Source organism: Papio anubis, chromosome 12 (assembly GCF_008728515.1).
Source record: "Papio anubis isolate 15944 chromosome 12, Panubis1.0, whole genome shotgun sequence".
NCBI classification, from domain to species: Eukaryota; Metazoa; Chordata; class Mammalia; order Primates; family Cercopithecidae; genus Papio; species Papio anubis.
This window is the reverse complement of record NC_044987.1, coordinates 119,642,588-119,656,276: the sequence shown is the minus strand read 5'-3', so window position 1 is coordinate 119,656,276 and position 13,689 is coordinate 119,642,588. Positions and strand designations below refer to the sequence as shown.

Here is a 13,689-nt window from a genome sequence, read left to right as displayed (position 1 = left end):
ACTGCAGTTCAGAGATACAGCAAGATCCTCCTGAGCACCAGTCCTTTCCCATCATAAGCACACCTGCACAATCCCTGACCACCGCAGCTAAACAGCCTGAGACCCACCTGCCAGCCACAGGGCCACTGCTGGCCTTATTCCTATGTCTGGAAACATGGTCTGGGGTCTCACACCCATCTCTCCTCTGCCCTCCAGCTCCCCCGCCTCCAAAGCGAGCACCGACCACGGCCCTCACCCTGCGCTCCAAGTCCATGACCTCAGAGCTGGAGGAGCTTGGTAAGTCGCACACCCGGCCCAGCCCCATAGTCGCCATGCCTGTCCCTGAGCTGCCCTTTGCAAAGCAGCAGGCTGTGCATGACCCCATGCTTGCTCGCTACCCCCTTCCTGCCCCTGTGCCCAGACGTGTGTCAGGAAGTGCCCCTGCATGCCCAGCAGCCCCACGTGTGCACCTCCCCCAGAGCCTCGCGGGGAGTTGTTGCTAGTCCTGCCTTTCCTCTTTTCTGTTTATCTAACATTGTTTTGTTTTGAATTTTTGGGCCTCTCACTAGTGGATAAAGGTAAGCAGCCCCACTGGGTCCCCAAAGCAGCTCCCCCTGCTGTCTAGGGCACCCCCACCAACATCCATCTCAGTCCAGGCCTCAGAGGCCTGCGCGAGCTGCTCCCCATGTGGCTCAGACCAGAAGGCTCCATCCTCCGGGGATCTGTGTAGATAGCATGGGCTTGGCAGAGCAGTCTGGTCTGCACAGCAGGCCTAGGGAACTCCCGGCACCTTTGTATAAGGTCTGCAAGGAACAGAGAGAGGCTCTGGCCCTCTGACTCCATCTTGGAGACAGGGGAAGGGCGACAAGCAGCCACGTGGGCCATGCTGGCCACGCAGGATCCTGTTCCGGGGAGTCACCATGGAGCCCAGGGACACCTTTGGAAAGAGGGTGGTTCTGAAACACACAGAGATGGCATGTGGGTGGAAATGTTTGCTCCACTGGAGCACAAATTGGAGCTGGTGAAGGCAGCTTACATGGGCACGGAAAAAATGAGCCCCTGCCCAAGGCCCACGGTCCAGTCCAGCTGGCCCAGGAGGTTGAGAGCCAAGCCCCGACCGGCATTCTCACTCACAGGCCCTGTCCTCCTGGCACAGGCAGCTTTCCCGAGAGGGGTCTAGCAAGTGCTGCCACAGTGGTGAAGCAGTAATCATCCTTCCTCAGCCAAGGGTGCTGAGGGTGGCCAGGCCGCCTCTCACAAGGTTCTGGGCTGGAGTCTGAGGACGGGCATGAGGCCTCAATCCAAAATAGCAGCCCTGCAGTGGCACTGCCCCACCCACCCAGAACCAGTAGTGCCCCGCGTGGGAAACCCAGTTTCACGTGCCCCAGCCTCACAGTCGATGGAGGAGGTGGCCAGCCTCCAGGCCCTCTCCACAGAGGCCTGTCCTGAGGCTCCCCAGAGAGACAAAGCCAGCAGCTCTCATCTTTCCAAGGGGTGCTCCCGCGAGCTCAGCTCAGTCAAGAAACAAAGGAATGAGGCAGGAAAGGCCACAGGTGCACTCTGAAGGCTGGCCCCACCACCTCTGCTCATGTCTGCTCTGAGAACTCATCCCCCACTTTGGCAGGGTGCTGGTGGGACCAGAGGTGCTGAGGAAGAAGGAAAGCCCCTTTCCACTGCCAGGCAGTAGGTTAACGAGCAGGGCAGACAGGACAGAGTTGTGCGGGCAGCCAAGGTTTGCTGCTCCGTGGATAGCGCAGCCTGCGTTTGCAGCGTTCCAGACAGCCCCTGCCCGCTGCCCCAGTGCCGGCCCAGCCTGCTCCTGAGGCGCCCGGAGCTGACAAGGCCCGAGTGTAGGCTGCGGGCGGGCGCTGCATCCTGGTGGCTCACGGCGCTCCCCTTTCTGTTTGCAAGCCTCAGTCCGGAAGAAGAAGGGTAAGGGAGGCCCGGTGTCTGTGTCAGCCCCCTGCCCATCACCACCCCCCCCCCCCCCGTGGAACAGAAACCTTCTCTGTGACGCCGTGCAGTCTTGAGTGTGCCGCAAAGCCTTGTGTTGCCTTCTCCCACCGGGTCCTGCCGGAGGAGCCCCACCCTGGAGCACATCCGTCTGTCTGTTCTTTCTGCTTGGCTTCTCCTGTCTGTGATTCCCCAGCGTGTCCTGTGTTTCTTCCCTGACCTGTGTTCACATCGTCATGACTGTGAAGCTGGCAGGACCCCTGTTTGGTCTTAGCTGGGCAGCCTTCAAGCTCTGTCTGTGAGGCCTCCCAGGGGCCTGAGTCACATGGGGCTCCCTGGATGGGGGGTTGCAGGCGAGCAGAGCCCCTGGCTGCATTCCTGACCCTCAGGAACCCTTTGTGGTGGGCAGGAACTGCCTCCATTTAAGGCCCAGAAATTACCCACTCCCCAAGAGGCTGCCCTGTGCCCCGTGCCTGGCACTGGGGGGAGAAGGGAGCAGGGTGAGCTCTTTGGCTACACCTCCCCACCCAGGGCTGGTGTGGAGTGGGAGACTGGCAATCACCATGGAGTGGGCAGGCGGACCGCAGGCCCCGGATAGACTCGGGTCCCCCTTTTCACAGCAGCAAGCACATTGGGGGGTACTGCTCGCCTGCTGCTGGACACAGCTCCCCCAACAATTAAAAGCAGCACTCCCAGCTTTTAATTCATCTCTTGGAGTTGGGAGGACCCTACCATCTGGCCAGAGGCACTGGCCCTAAGGCAAATCTTAACTGTGTCCCAGTCATGTTAGATGAGAATGGGTGAAGTGGGCATAGAACCACCACTGCCTCCTCCCCTGGCTGTCCCTGCCTACTGCCCCCACCTGTGTCATCCCAGTGGCCTCTGTGCAGCAGCCCCGGGCTTGCACCAGCATCCTACGGCTGCCCAGAAAACTCCCAGCAGGCTTTCTAGGCCCCATTGCTGCGCCGAGGATGTGGACGCCCGGGATACAGAATACCCTTCTTCCTATGTCGTGCAATTACGTTTCTGTGTGAACGCCCCTTCAATCCAAGGCCAAACCCCAGCTCACAGGAATGGCCCTCTATTCATCACCTACCCGAGGAAGACGCCCCCACCACAGGTGCCCATGGACCCAGTTGCCAGAACAGCGCGGGACAACAAAACTCCCTTGTCAGGGAGAACAGTTCAGGACTCAGGTGGCTGAGCCGCTGTGGGCGCCTGTGGCCTGCTGGGACCTGGCCCCATCCACACTGCCCTTCTCCCCCAGTGTGGCATCAGAAGATAAGAGTCACAGCTTGCACGGCCAGGAGCTCCAGAGAGAGAAGATCCACCTCCCGTCTGAGCAAGAGAACCTGACTACAAATTTGAGCTTAAATGCCCCAGAACCCCAACCCCAGCTATAACGGGGGCAGGGGTGGGGGCAGGCAGACCCCAAAGGGACCAGCAGCCGTGGCCTGGCCTGGTCACACTGAGGGGTCCAGCTGGGGACTGAAGACACCGAGGGGTACTGACAGCCCCTGCCTCCCGGGCCATGAGCGCATCCCACGGTGCACATGCGAAGTGTGGAGCACACATTGGGTGTGCAGCAAATGCTCCAGGACCCTGGTGCTGCCTCCGCCCGTCTCTGGGAAGACTGGCCTCTTCTCGGAAAAAGCACTCGCCACACTCCAGAAAGGCATGTGGAACAAAAGTCAGGCCTTTGCAGTTGTATTGGGTTGAAAAGTGACCCCCAAAGTTCTGTGAATGGGACCGTATTTGGAAATAGGATCCTTGCAGATCTAATCAAGATGAGGTCATGCTGGACTCAGGTGGGCCCTAAATCCAGTGACGTGTCCTTGTAAAGAAGGAACAAACCAAGAAACACCATGGATTTCATCCTCCCCAGACCCTCTGAAGACCCTGACCTTGGACCTCCAGCCTCCAGAACTGTGCAGGGATATGTTTCCATTGTTTTAAGCCCCCCGGTGCGTGGTCATTTAACGTCCCTGGCAAAGCACCTCAAATCCCAACTCTGTCCCCTGCTAGCTTTACCCTGCTTAGTGATCCCACGTTTTCAGTTCTCCATCTGTAAAATCTTTGTTTAGTGTTTAAGTGTTCTCTGAGCACCTGCCCTAGACCCCAGACCCTGTGCTGGGCTCAGGCAGAAGCCGGCTGTCAGGCAGGATTTGGGGTGGGGCCTCTGCCCCCGGGCACATGAAGGGGACTGTGGCCTCCACCCTACCAGGCACCTCTGACTTGTACCTTCAGACTCTAGCCCTTGGAAGGTGCGTGACTCAGAGCTGCAGGCTAGGACCAGTCCACCAGAGTCCAAGCACACACTTCCCACCCTGCACTGCCTCTTTGGAAGATTAAACCAAGAGGCCAGCCAGCTGGCAACAGCCGCTGCTTCTAACACACACAGCTTCTGTCCTCTAACATCTGGCACTGCAGATGTGTTTTCCTTTTGGAAATTGGGTGAGAGAGTATAAATGTCACTCCGAGACAGGATGTAGTGGCACTGCACCTCCAGAGAGGTAGACAGACCACTTCAAGCTCACATAAGGGGAGAGAGCAGTGGTTGAGAACCGATAGGGTCCCTGGATCATCTTGGAGGATGTGAAGCAGACCATGAATCAGGTCCCAGGAAAGCTGAAGAGCTGGAGCAGCCCTCTGCAGCCCTCCACAGGGTCTGGTCTGCTGCTTTCCCCCGGAAGGTTCTGAAGAGTCGATGGGGAAACAGCTGGGCACTCTGCCCCTCAATGGAGCTGGCTCCCAGGCTCTGGGCCTGCTGTGTGGCCACAGGCAAAGGAACTCGCTGGACAGTGGACCTAGCGTCGCTTCAATGCAGAGCCCGTTTCCTACCTGGGGAAGCAGGAGACTTGGCCACCAGGTGCCTGTGTGGTCCTGGGCCTCCCGGCCTCAGCATGGACGCTGGGATTGTGTCACTCCTCGATTTGGTGACTCCCTTGTGACTCGCTGAGGATGCAGAGCAGTGGCAAGATTTCTCTAGCACGGGGCACGCTGCTTCTTCCCCACTATCAGGGGAACCTGCACGGAAGTCAGCCCGTGGTCCAGAGTCCGCTCATGGGCTGGGGGGCTCTGGTAACAGGAAGGGCAGGCAGGTGACAAACCTACCACCTCCCCTCCCTTTTCCCTGTGCCTGGTCAGCATCACGTGTGTCTTCTAGAGAGAACACACGCTTGCTCAGAGGGCTGAAATGCGGGTGACTGCTGGGCATCTTCATCAGCTCCTCACTGGAGTATTTTGGGATTTGACAGTTTCAAATCTGTCTGAGGCTCGTTTTCAGTCACTGAGCACTTCATTCGAAGACTGCCAGGGGCCGGATTCGCTAATCCCCTTCATCCGGAGTCCCTGAATAAAGACCTAGTTCTGAGCTTTTATAAATTAAGCATAATCCTTAGGAGCCTAGAATGAGAAGCAGGAATCTGCAGTCCTGTGGCTTCTCTGAAAAGTCTTGGAGATCTGGAAACAAGATCTCCGAGATAGGGACTGAGCAAGTCAGGCCAGCACGCTCCCACTGCCCACATCCCCAAGAGACAAGGGCCAGGAAGGACCCACACCCCTGTGGGGGACCAATGCAGGGTTTTCCTTTTTCATTTGAATTACACTAACTCTAACTTAAAAAGGAATGCTAGCCCCTGACCCTGTCACCCCAACACGCCCGGCTGCTCTCACCTGTTCTGGTTCAAAAGAACGTTTGTTTTGGGGTTATTGGGAAGGGAAAGGTTTAAAACAGAGACCAAGCATCCACAGTCAAAGTGGCCACAGCTTCAGGGATGCACCTGCAGGGACTTGACCAATCCCACCCTCCGACGTGGCGACTGTGATGATGGGAAGGGCGCCCCCACCCCCGCCTCGTGGTTCTCCTGGACGAGGCAGAGCATGCCAGTACTGACCCCAATCATTTCCAAACTAACATTCTGCAGCCGTTGCCCACCAGGACCCAGGGCTGGGCAGCCCATCCACATGGCAGGCACAAGGCTCGGGGGACCCCAATCCCAGCCCCATCTCTCGCCTGGTCCCATGGTTTGCCCCTGTATGGCCTTACGCATCTCAGACCTGAAATGTTTTCGCTTCAACAAGGAAACAATCCCTTTACTACAGCCAGCTTCTCATGAGGATGAGAAACAGGATGATCAGCCCAGAACCTCCCCAGGATTCAGGGATGGTTGTCATTATTGACCAGGACACCTGTCCTTCACCCCGGGCACACAGTTACATGAGGTGTATTTGGCAAGATGCCTGCCGCAGGCCCTGAGGTCCTAAAATCACAGCCTGTAGCCTGTTCATTTTGGGAATGTGAGGATTCAAGGCAGTGCCCCGGGGAGGCCAGGCAGCAGACCCTCAGTGTGCAGTGGATGGAAATGAACCAGCCTCATCAGCTGTGGAGTTTGTTAATACATAAAAAGCAGACGCATGGCTTCTGGAAGGGCCCAGTTGGAAAAAGGAGCTTCTTGAAGATTTGGCTCGTTTAAATTGTAATCCCAGGAAAGCTGTTACACCCTAGAGTCCCTCCTTCTTTGATGTGCCCAGACATGGCCAACAGCACAGTGGAGCCTGGCCATAGCCTTCCCACACCCACCTGCGCTCAGGCCTTCCCCTGCAGGGCCGTGGCTCTCCTGCATCTTCTGGGTCTGACACCTCTGTCAATGTTCAGTGCTGATAACTTCCCTTCACCTCAGCTATTCAGCCCTGGCTGCCACCTTAGCCTCTGAGCTTACCATAGCCTGAAGTCCAGCCAGGAGGGATGCCCAGGGGTTTCTGGCTCGGATGGGCCTTCCTGCATCTCCACAGGTGCAGGCCCGAGCACAGGCAGGTGGCAGCCAGGAAGGCACCCTTCCCTGTGTGCACCTGCATACAGTATCCGGCGGGCTGGATTCTGTGGCTGTCCCCAGAGCTCACCACCTGGAATGCCCCCGTGGGATGTTTTGTTGGGCTCCAGCTGTTCTTCCCCTAACCTGGTGGCATTCCTTCTGGGTCATGTTTGTGGAGGTACATGCTGCTGCACCCCACTCAGGCCTCACCCTCCACTGGGGTCAGAGGAGGGGCCCAGGCCAGCACTGTCAGGAAGCAGGTCTGGGGCATCCCCACCCCAGTGCCCTGGCTCACCACAGTTGTGGGACATAACTCCCTGGTGACGGAGGCACATCTCAACCCCTGTTTCACTGGAGAAAAATACTCTGGGGGCCACCAGCGGCCACATCTCAGTTGAGGCAAAGAACAGCCACTCCCCAGCACCCCCACTTCCAGGGACAGACCAAGCTGGAGCTGCACATCACAGCTGGCCAAAGCAGATCACCCAAGCGTCAGCCTGGTCCTGAGTCAAAGGGGAACAGCCCAGCTGATGGGCAAGGCCAGGGCAGAGAGGCCTGCACAGAAACAAATGCGACCCCAGCCATCCAAGGAGTTCCACCCCAACCCTAGGAGGGGAAAGGCTCCTTGGAGGAAGCAAATTGTTGGAACCATGGCAGGTGGATCCGGCCCGTGCAGCCCAGAGAGATTGACAGGGACCCTAGCAAAGGGAATGTGAGACGAGGCAGCCATGCAGCACCTGCTGCAGCTGGAGGAGCTGGGCTGAGGAGGGCAGAAGAGGAGGGTCTTGAACGCAGGTGAGGACAGCACGGCTCTGGACTGGGGTCACAGGTCGCAGCCAGGATGTCCCCACTGCCAAGTGAGATGAGAATCGGGTGTTTCCTACCGTGCCTGACCAGTTCCCTGAGGAGCAGATGCTTAGCATCCACTGGGGGAATGACAAGACCCCAAGGAGGCATCAGGCTTGTCAAAGAGCCAGCAGGGCTTGTGGGTCCAGGAATCACAGGAGAGAATGCGTGAGCAGGGATGCAGCAATGGGGCCCAGTGAGCCCGCGGGCCTGGTCAGCTGGACTTGGTCATGAAGGGAGAGTGCTGTGGGAGGAGATTGGGCTGCCCGGACACTATGGGGCAAGGGCTTTCTTGCTTTGCGTGAACACTTGGCATTTTGCTGACAACTGGAAACGTGGTCCAGGCCAGAGGTCGGCAAATGCCTCCCTGAAGGGCCCGATGGTAAGTGTGCTGGGCTTGGCAGCCATATGGCCTCTGCTGCACATTCTCCTGCCTTTTCTTCCCCCTCCTTGTTTGAAGGCTAAAAACATATGGCTTGGCGTGGTGGCTCACACCTGTAATCCCAGCACTTCGGGAGCCCAAGGTGGGCAGATCACTTGAGGTCAGGAATTTGAGACCAGCCTGGCCAACATGGTGAAACCCCATCTCTACTAAAAATACAAAAATTAGATGGGCATGGTGGCGCACAGCTACTCAGGAGGCTGACGCACGAGAATTGCTTGAACCCAGGAGGTGGAGGTTGCAGTGAGCCAAGCAGCCTGGGTGACAGCGAGACTCCATCTTAAAGAAAAAAAAAAGTATAGACTGACCTGAGGTTCTGGCCCAGTGCGGGCAGGACTGGTCCAAGGGTCTGGAACACAGGTCTGGAACCAGGCCCCTCATGCAGACTCTACCATGAGAGTGTCCACAGGTGTCAGAGTTATGTACATCTCAGCTGCTCTGCAAGGTTGAGGGGCCATCACAGGGTGCCCGGCTCAGTGTCCCCAGCACACCCCCATTTCTTCTCCCCAAACTTCTGTTGTGGGGACCTCTGGTCTGGGCTGCCTTTGTCAGGAGCCTGATGCCTTTGTGTTGGACAACCCTGAGCCATGCTGTGGCTCTGGAAGCTTTGCCCATGGGTCAGCTCCCCGTGAGAAGCTGCCATGACAGGTAACTTCCGCCTCATCCTGAAGAACAACTTGGAGATGGGGGCCTTCCTCCCTGCACTCTGCTCAGCTCCGATCCGCACAATAGCCCCATGGCTCAAAGTCTGGGCAAGTCCTTAGCATACACTTCATGGGAGGCCACCAGATGCCAAGAGTGGGCTTAGGGTGGCCAGAAGGCAGAATGTTCTAGATGGCCTGCTTCTTCCCAGGGAGTAAGGCCAGTGCTGTCTCAAAGGCTTAGAATGGGGTACACCCACCAGGCACCGCACTGGCTTTGTCCCAACCCAGTGACATCTCAGAAGTACAGGTGGGGTCACTTTTTCCACAATCGGGACTGGAAGACCAGTTCTCCAGGTCTCAGTGGCACAGGGCCCTTGCATTTAAACAGCCCTAGACACACCCTTATGCCTGATCCAAATACCCTGAGATGAAGCTAAGGTGTCAGGAGAGCTCCGGGATGTGCTTCAGTTTTCAAGTTTAAAAAAAAAAAAAAAAAAAAAAAAAAAGTGCTGTAAATGTCCTTTTTAAAAAGCTTTTGTTAATTGCTAAGGATCCCTTATAAATAAATTTTGGCTTTCATTTTTTAAAAGGAAATGGGAAGGTTCTGCGTTGGGGAAAATTGTAACAGAGAACTTCCCTCTGCAACACTTACTAATGCCTGGGGCCCCTGAGCACCCTGGCTTCTGAAACACCCACACTGCCTTGGATGGCAGGTCCTCATGTCTTGGCAATCACAGTTACAAAGGAACCATATTTCTGAGTCTCTTTTTAAAAAAAAAAAAAAAAATTTTCAAAAAGTCAGTTGAGTTAACCCTCACAAGAATAAATCCCATTAGTAAGAATAAAGTGATTCCACTAAAGAAATGACCCAAACGCCTGTAATCCCAGCACTTTGGAAGACCAAGGCAGGTGGATCACTTGAAGTCAGGAGTTCAAGATCAGCCTGGCCAACATGGTGAAACTCCATCTCTACTAAAAATACAAAAATTAGCCGGGCGTAGTGGCAGGTGCCTGTAATCCCAGCTACTCGCGAGGCTGAGGCAAGAGAATTGCTTGAACCTGGGAGGTGGAAGTTGCAGTGAGCCAAGATTGCACCACTGCACTCCAGCCTGGGCGACAGAGCAAGACTCTGTCTCAAAAAAAAAAAAAAAAAAAAAAAACCCGAAATGTCCCAAAAAGCTTCAGAGCCCTTGGTGGGCTGGGCACTTCCAAGGAGGCGACCGAGCTGTGGAGGGTCTTCTATGTCCACACCTCGTGCATGCCTCCAAGGACAAGGTCTGGGAAAGGAGCCCATGCCCCAGTGGGAATGCATGTGGCAGAGGCAACACGCATGCTCCTCACAGCAGCAACAAATGCCCCCTGCACAGTTCTGGATGCTGGAGTGGCTGCTGCACCTGTGCGCTTTCCTATGGACGCCCAACTTCCCCCACTGGTGATGCTGCTCCAATCCTCACGGTTCTATTGCAGATAAACCCGAGGAGATAGTCCCGGCCTCCAAGCCCTCCCGTGCTGCTGAGAACATGGCCGTGGAACCAAGGGTGGCGACCATCAAGCAGCGGCCCAGCAGCCGGTGCTTCCCGGCGAGCTCAGACATGAACGTAAGTGGCCATACCTTGGGACCACGCAGGGCAGGGGCTGGCAGTGACCCAGGAAGTGGGTGGGCTGTCTCAGTAGCTAAGGCGCACATGCTGTCATGTCTGGTTCATGCTGTCCAGAGATGGGGCCCAAATCCAAGTAGCCACAGGACGAACAGCCGGGTCGGTCCGTGCAGATTCACAGTGGTGGGACAGAGCAGACCACATCTAAGCCCTGCCACTCCCTTACTGCACTGACTGCCTCTGCTTACTCAGTGCCCTGAGCCTCAAAGGTGTCCCCTGTCATACTTTGCTGAGGACCTGTGAACACACGGATGTAAGGGGCCTTGACGCACGCTTCAGACAGAGGTGATCTTGCCTCCTGGTCCACCCAGAGCACAGAAATACTCCGGTGTGGAAGAGGCCGTCTGTCCCACATCCCATGTGGCAGTCCCCCACGTGCTCCAAGATCCTGAGCAGCACTTGTCCTCGGGGCCTGAAGTGCCATGAAGGGCTTCAGTGTCTGCTGGGTAGAGTGGGTGCCTGGCTCAGAGCAGGCTGCCCATGCCATGGTCACCTTCCCTACGCAGTCAGGAGGGCATACAGCTGGAAAAGGGCCTGGGGCAGAGGCTGCTCGATTCCCCCAGGTACATCCTGAGGAAGGCGTAGCCTCCTGGACCCTTGGATTGCTTCTCCATTTTCCAGAGGCAGCCATCTGAGCCTGATGTCAGATTCCGGCACTGCCTACCTGTCGTGATTGCTTACCTAACTTAGTATTCCCTTTGAACCAGTATCAAACTGCCTCACTATTTCTAGCCTTTTCTTGAACAATAACACTTATAAATATTATAAATTTACCACAAGACTTTTCTGTAATGTGCATTAAACAACTGTTAATGGTTACAATTAAAATACCTGCCCTCACACCTCCTCCCATCACCTCTGAACTTCACAAGGGGCCTTCCCCTTCAGGCCCTGCCTACCCGTCCTTGCCTCCCTCTTTGTTCCTAGTCCTTCGCAGCACCCACGTGCCCCACCTAGTTGGGGGGTGTCTGAGACAAAGTGCCCTCGACCTCCCAAAGGGTCCTAATTTCCCCCTCCAGCCTCAGGGCCATACAGTGAGACAAACAGAGGCTGTGGACACATGGAAACAGCATCTCCAAGCTGGAGTAATAAAAGCTTGCACACGAATATTTCCATTGAGCTTCCACATCTGATATTCTTCTGGGTTGGCCTTCAACACTACAAGTTTGGGGCCCTGAGCCATCTCAATTTTGCAAAGAAAGCAGCAGCCTGGGCAAGCCAAAGGGTTGGCAGCACCAGGACTCTGCTTCCAAGGTGGAGGAGGGGAGCTCTAGGCTCCTCCCGGAATAGACCGAGGAGGGAGGAAGCTGGGGACAGCCTGCTGCTGCAGACTCCACACTGTGCCCCCAAGCAGCTCCAGGGCTTGCTCAAGCTAGCTGGCACATCACACTCACCCACACACTACCCTAATACCTGGCTGGCCCTTGCACATACTGTGGGGCTAATATCATGAGCCCATTTTATGAAAGAGGAAATGATGGCTCCTATGTAAGGACTTGATGGTCACATGGCACATGGGGAGCAGCGTATGGACCTAGGCCAGACCCCACTGCCCACCACTCTGTGCCCTTTCCCACGGGACATCCAGCCTGGCCCCCATCTCAGAGAGACGTGTCTGTCCAGCTGCTCTGGCAAATGGTGTTGCAGCAGACCACATCTCCATGGAACAGGGCATGCTGCCATCCTAACAGGGCCAGAGGCCAATAGCAGCTGCAGTGAATAGGAAAGGCACCTAGAGAGGGCCCTTCCTGGGTCCTCAATGGTGTGGTTCTCATCAGCCCCTCTGGAGATTTGAGGTGGCTCCAGAAGCAGCTTGGGGAAGCCACAGTGACAGACGTTCCCTTGTGGCCTCTGGGCCCTGTGACCCTGGGTGGGGGCTGGCCAGGGCTGCATCTCACCCTAGGCTCTCCGGTTTGCAGTCTGTGTATGAACGCCAAGGAATCGCCGTGATGACGCCCACTGTTCCTGGGAGCCCAAAAGCCCCATTTCTGGGCATCCCTCGAGGTACGATGCGAAGGCAGAAATCAATAGGTAAGAAGTGTGGCACTCCCCCACAGAAGTTGCCCCTGGGCTTTCAAACAGCCTTAGAGCCCCTCGGGAGTTCTGACCCCGGGCCTGCCACAGTTGCCTTGGCGTCTCACCCCAGCAAGGCCCTGCCAGCCCGCCTACCAGAGGGCAGGAACCTGGCCTTGCCCACCAGGGAGCCATTGGAACATCTGAGTGGCATGAAACTTATGCCCCCTGAAGGACACAAAATCCGGGGTGGCTTCTGTAATATTGAAGCCCAGTTATCTGTGATAATTCCAGCAGAGTAAAGGGGCAGGCGGGGCAGGGTGGTCTGAGCCAGGCCCCCTGCCCCACCCTGCCCTGCTCAGGGTGGGAAGGGCGAGTGGGTTCCCTGCATTCCCCAGCCACCACCAGGCCTGGAGGATGAGCTCAGCAGATATACTTCCAAGGGTGGTCTGGTCAGGGTCTCGAATTCTAATGAAATAACGTACTGTGTGTTGCAGAAAACTGCCTTCCTTTCTTCTTAATGTCACAATTATTCCTATTGACTGTTGCAGGCAAAGGTACACTTGACCTTGAGACAAGGTCACACTTGACCCTTTGAGACAGTCCCTTTGTGAGATAATTCAGCATTGCCTTTACTGTGTCAATTCTGATAGAAGCTAAGGCCCTTGCCCTGTGAGAGTTGTGGGGGCAACCCTGGGGCTCTGATCTGCCCAGCCCACCCCAGGGGCACTGTCCTATGTGTTCTGGAAATGTCTCTGGGCTGCTGTGCAAAAGCGCAGTGTGCTTGTGAGTCTGAGGTGGATGACTGTAGGCAGTCACTAGGCAGTAAGTGGCCATGGAGGTGGTGTCTGCTGTGCTTAAAGCTCCCCCTGCACCAGCAAACTCAGGGACAGCTGCGTGTTTGTCTTGCGGTTACTGGTTAATAACAACTGATTTCCTCCTGTCAGACAGCAGAATCTTTCTATCAGGTTAGTGAACCCTTATGGTTTGGAATCTGTAATCTGAATGTAACCCAGTTTACTTTATAAGGTGTATTCTTAAATTAGTACTCCTTGGGAACATAATTGCCAGACTACCAACTCAGAGTGACTGGTCAATGGAGAACGAGCCATCTTTGCAATGCCAAAATGTCCTCCCACAAGGAGTATGTTAAATTTGGAATACCCTTATCGAATGGAAGTTTTCATTGGAATAAATTATTGTAGTTTGTCCTAGGAATTTTTTTTCATTTCAAGTAATTTATTTTGCTACCTCTTTGAAAACCCTGCATGCTCCTGACATGAAATCCCTGTGCCGTGCGTCTGTCGGTGCGTGTGTGCGTGTCTCGCTTCCCTTCTCCC

General features: G+C 55.7%; 1 protein-coding gene across 8 annotated transcripts in view; it reads left to right on the top strand.

Annotated features, from left to right (window-relative positions):
- The window catches only part of SHANK2 (SH3 and multiple ankyrin repeat domains 2), a 661,289-nt gene that overhangs the window by 628,222 nt on the left and 19,378 nt on the right, over positions 1–13,689 (top strand). For 5 of the 8 annotated variants that reach the window (XM_031653797.1, XM_031653799.1, XM_031653796.1 and 2 more), the window contains exons 19-24: positions 196–276; positions 549–557; positions 1,891–1,911; positions 10,146–10,276; positions 12,256–12,367; positions 13,297–13,317. In XM_031653797.1, coding sequence (XP_031509657.1) covers positions 196–276; positions 549–557; positions 1,891–1,911; positions 10,146–10,276; positions 12,256–12,367; positions 13,297–13,317 — 375 coding nt within the window. The remainder of the gene's footprint in view (positions 1–195; positions 277–548; positions 558–1,890; positions 1,912–10,145; positions 10,277–12,255; positions 12,368–13,296; positions 13,318–13,689) is intronic. The other 3 variants (XM_031653801.1, XM_031653800.1, XM_031653802.1) reach the window with 3 other exon arrangements.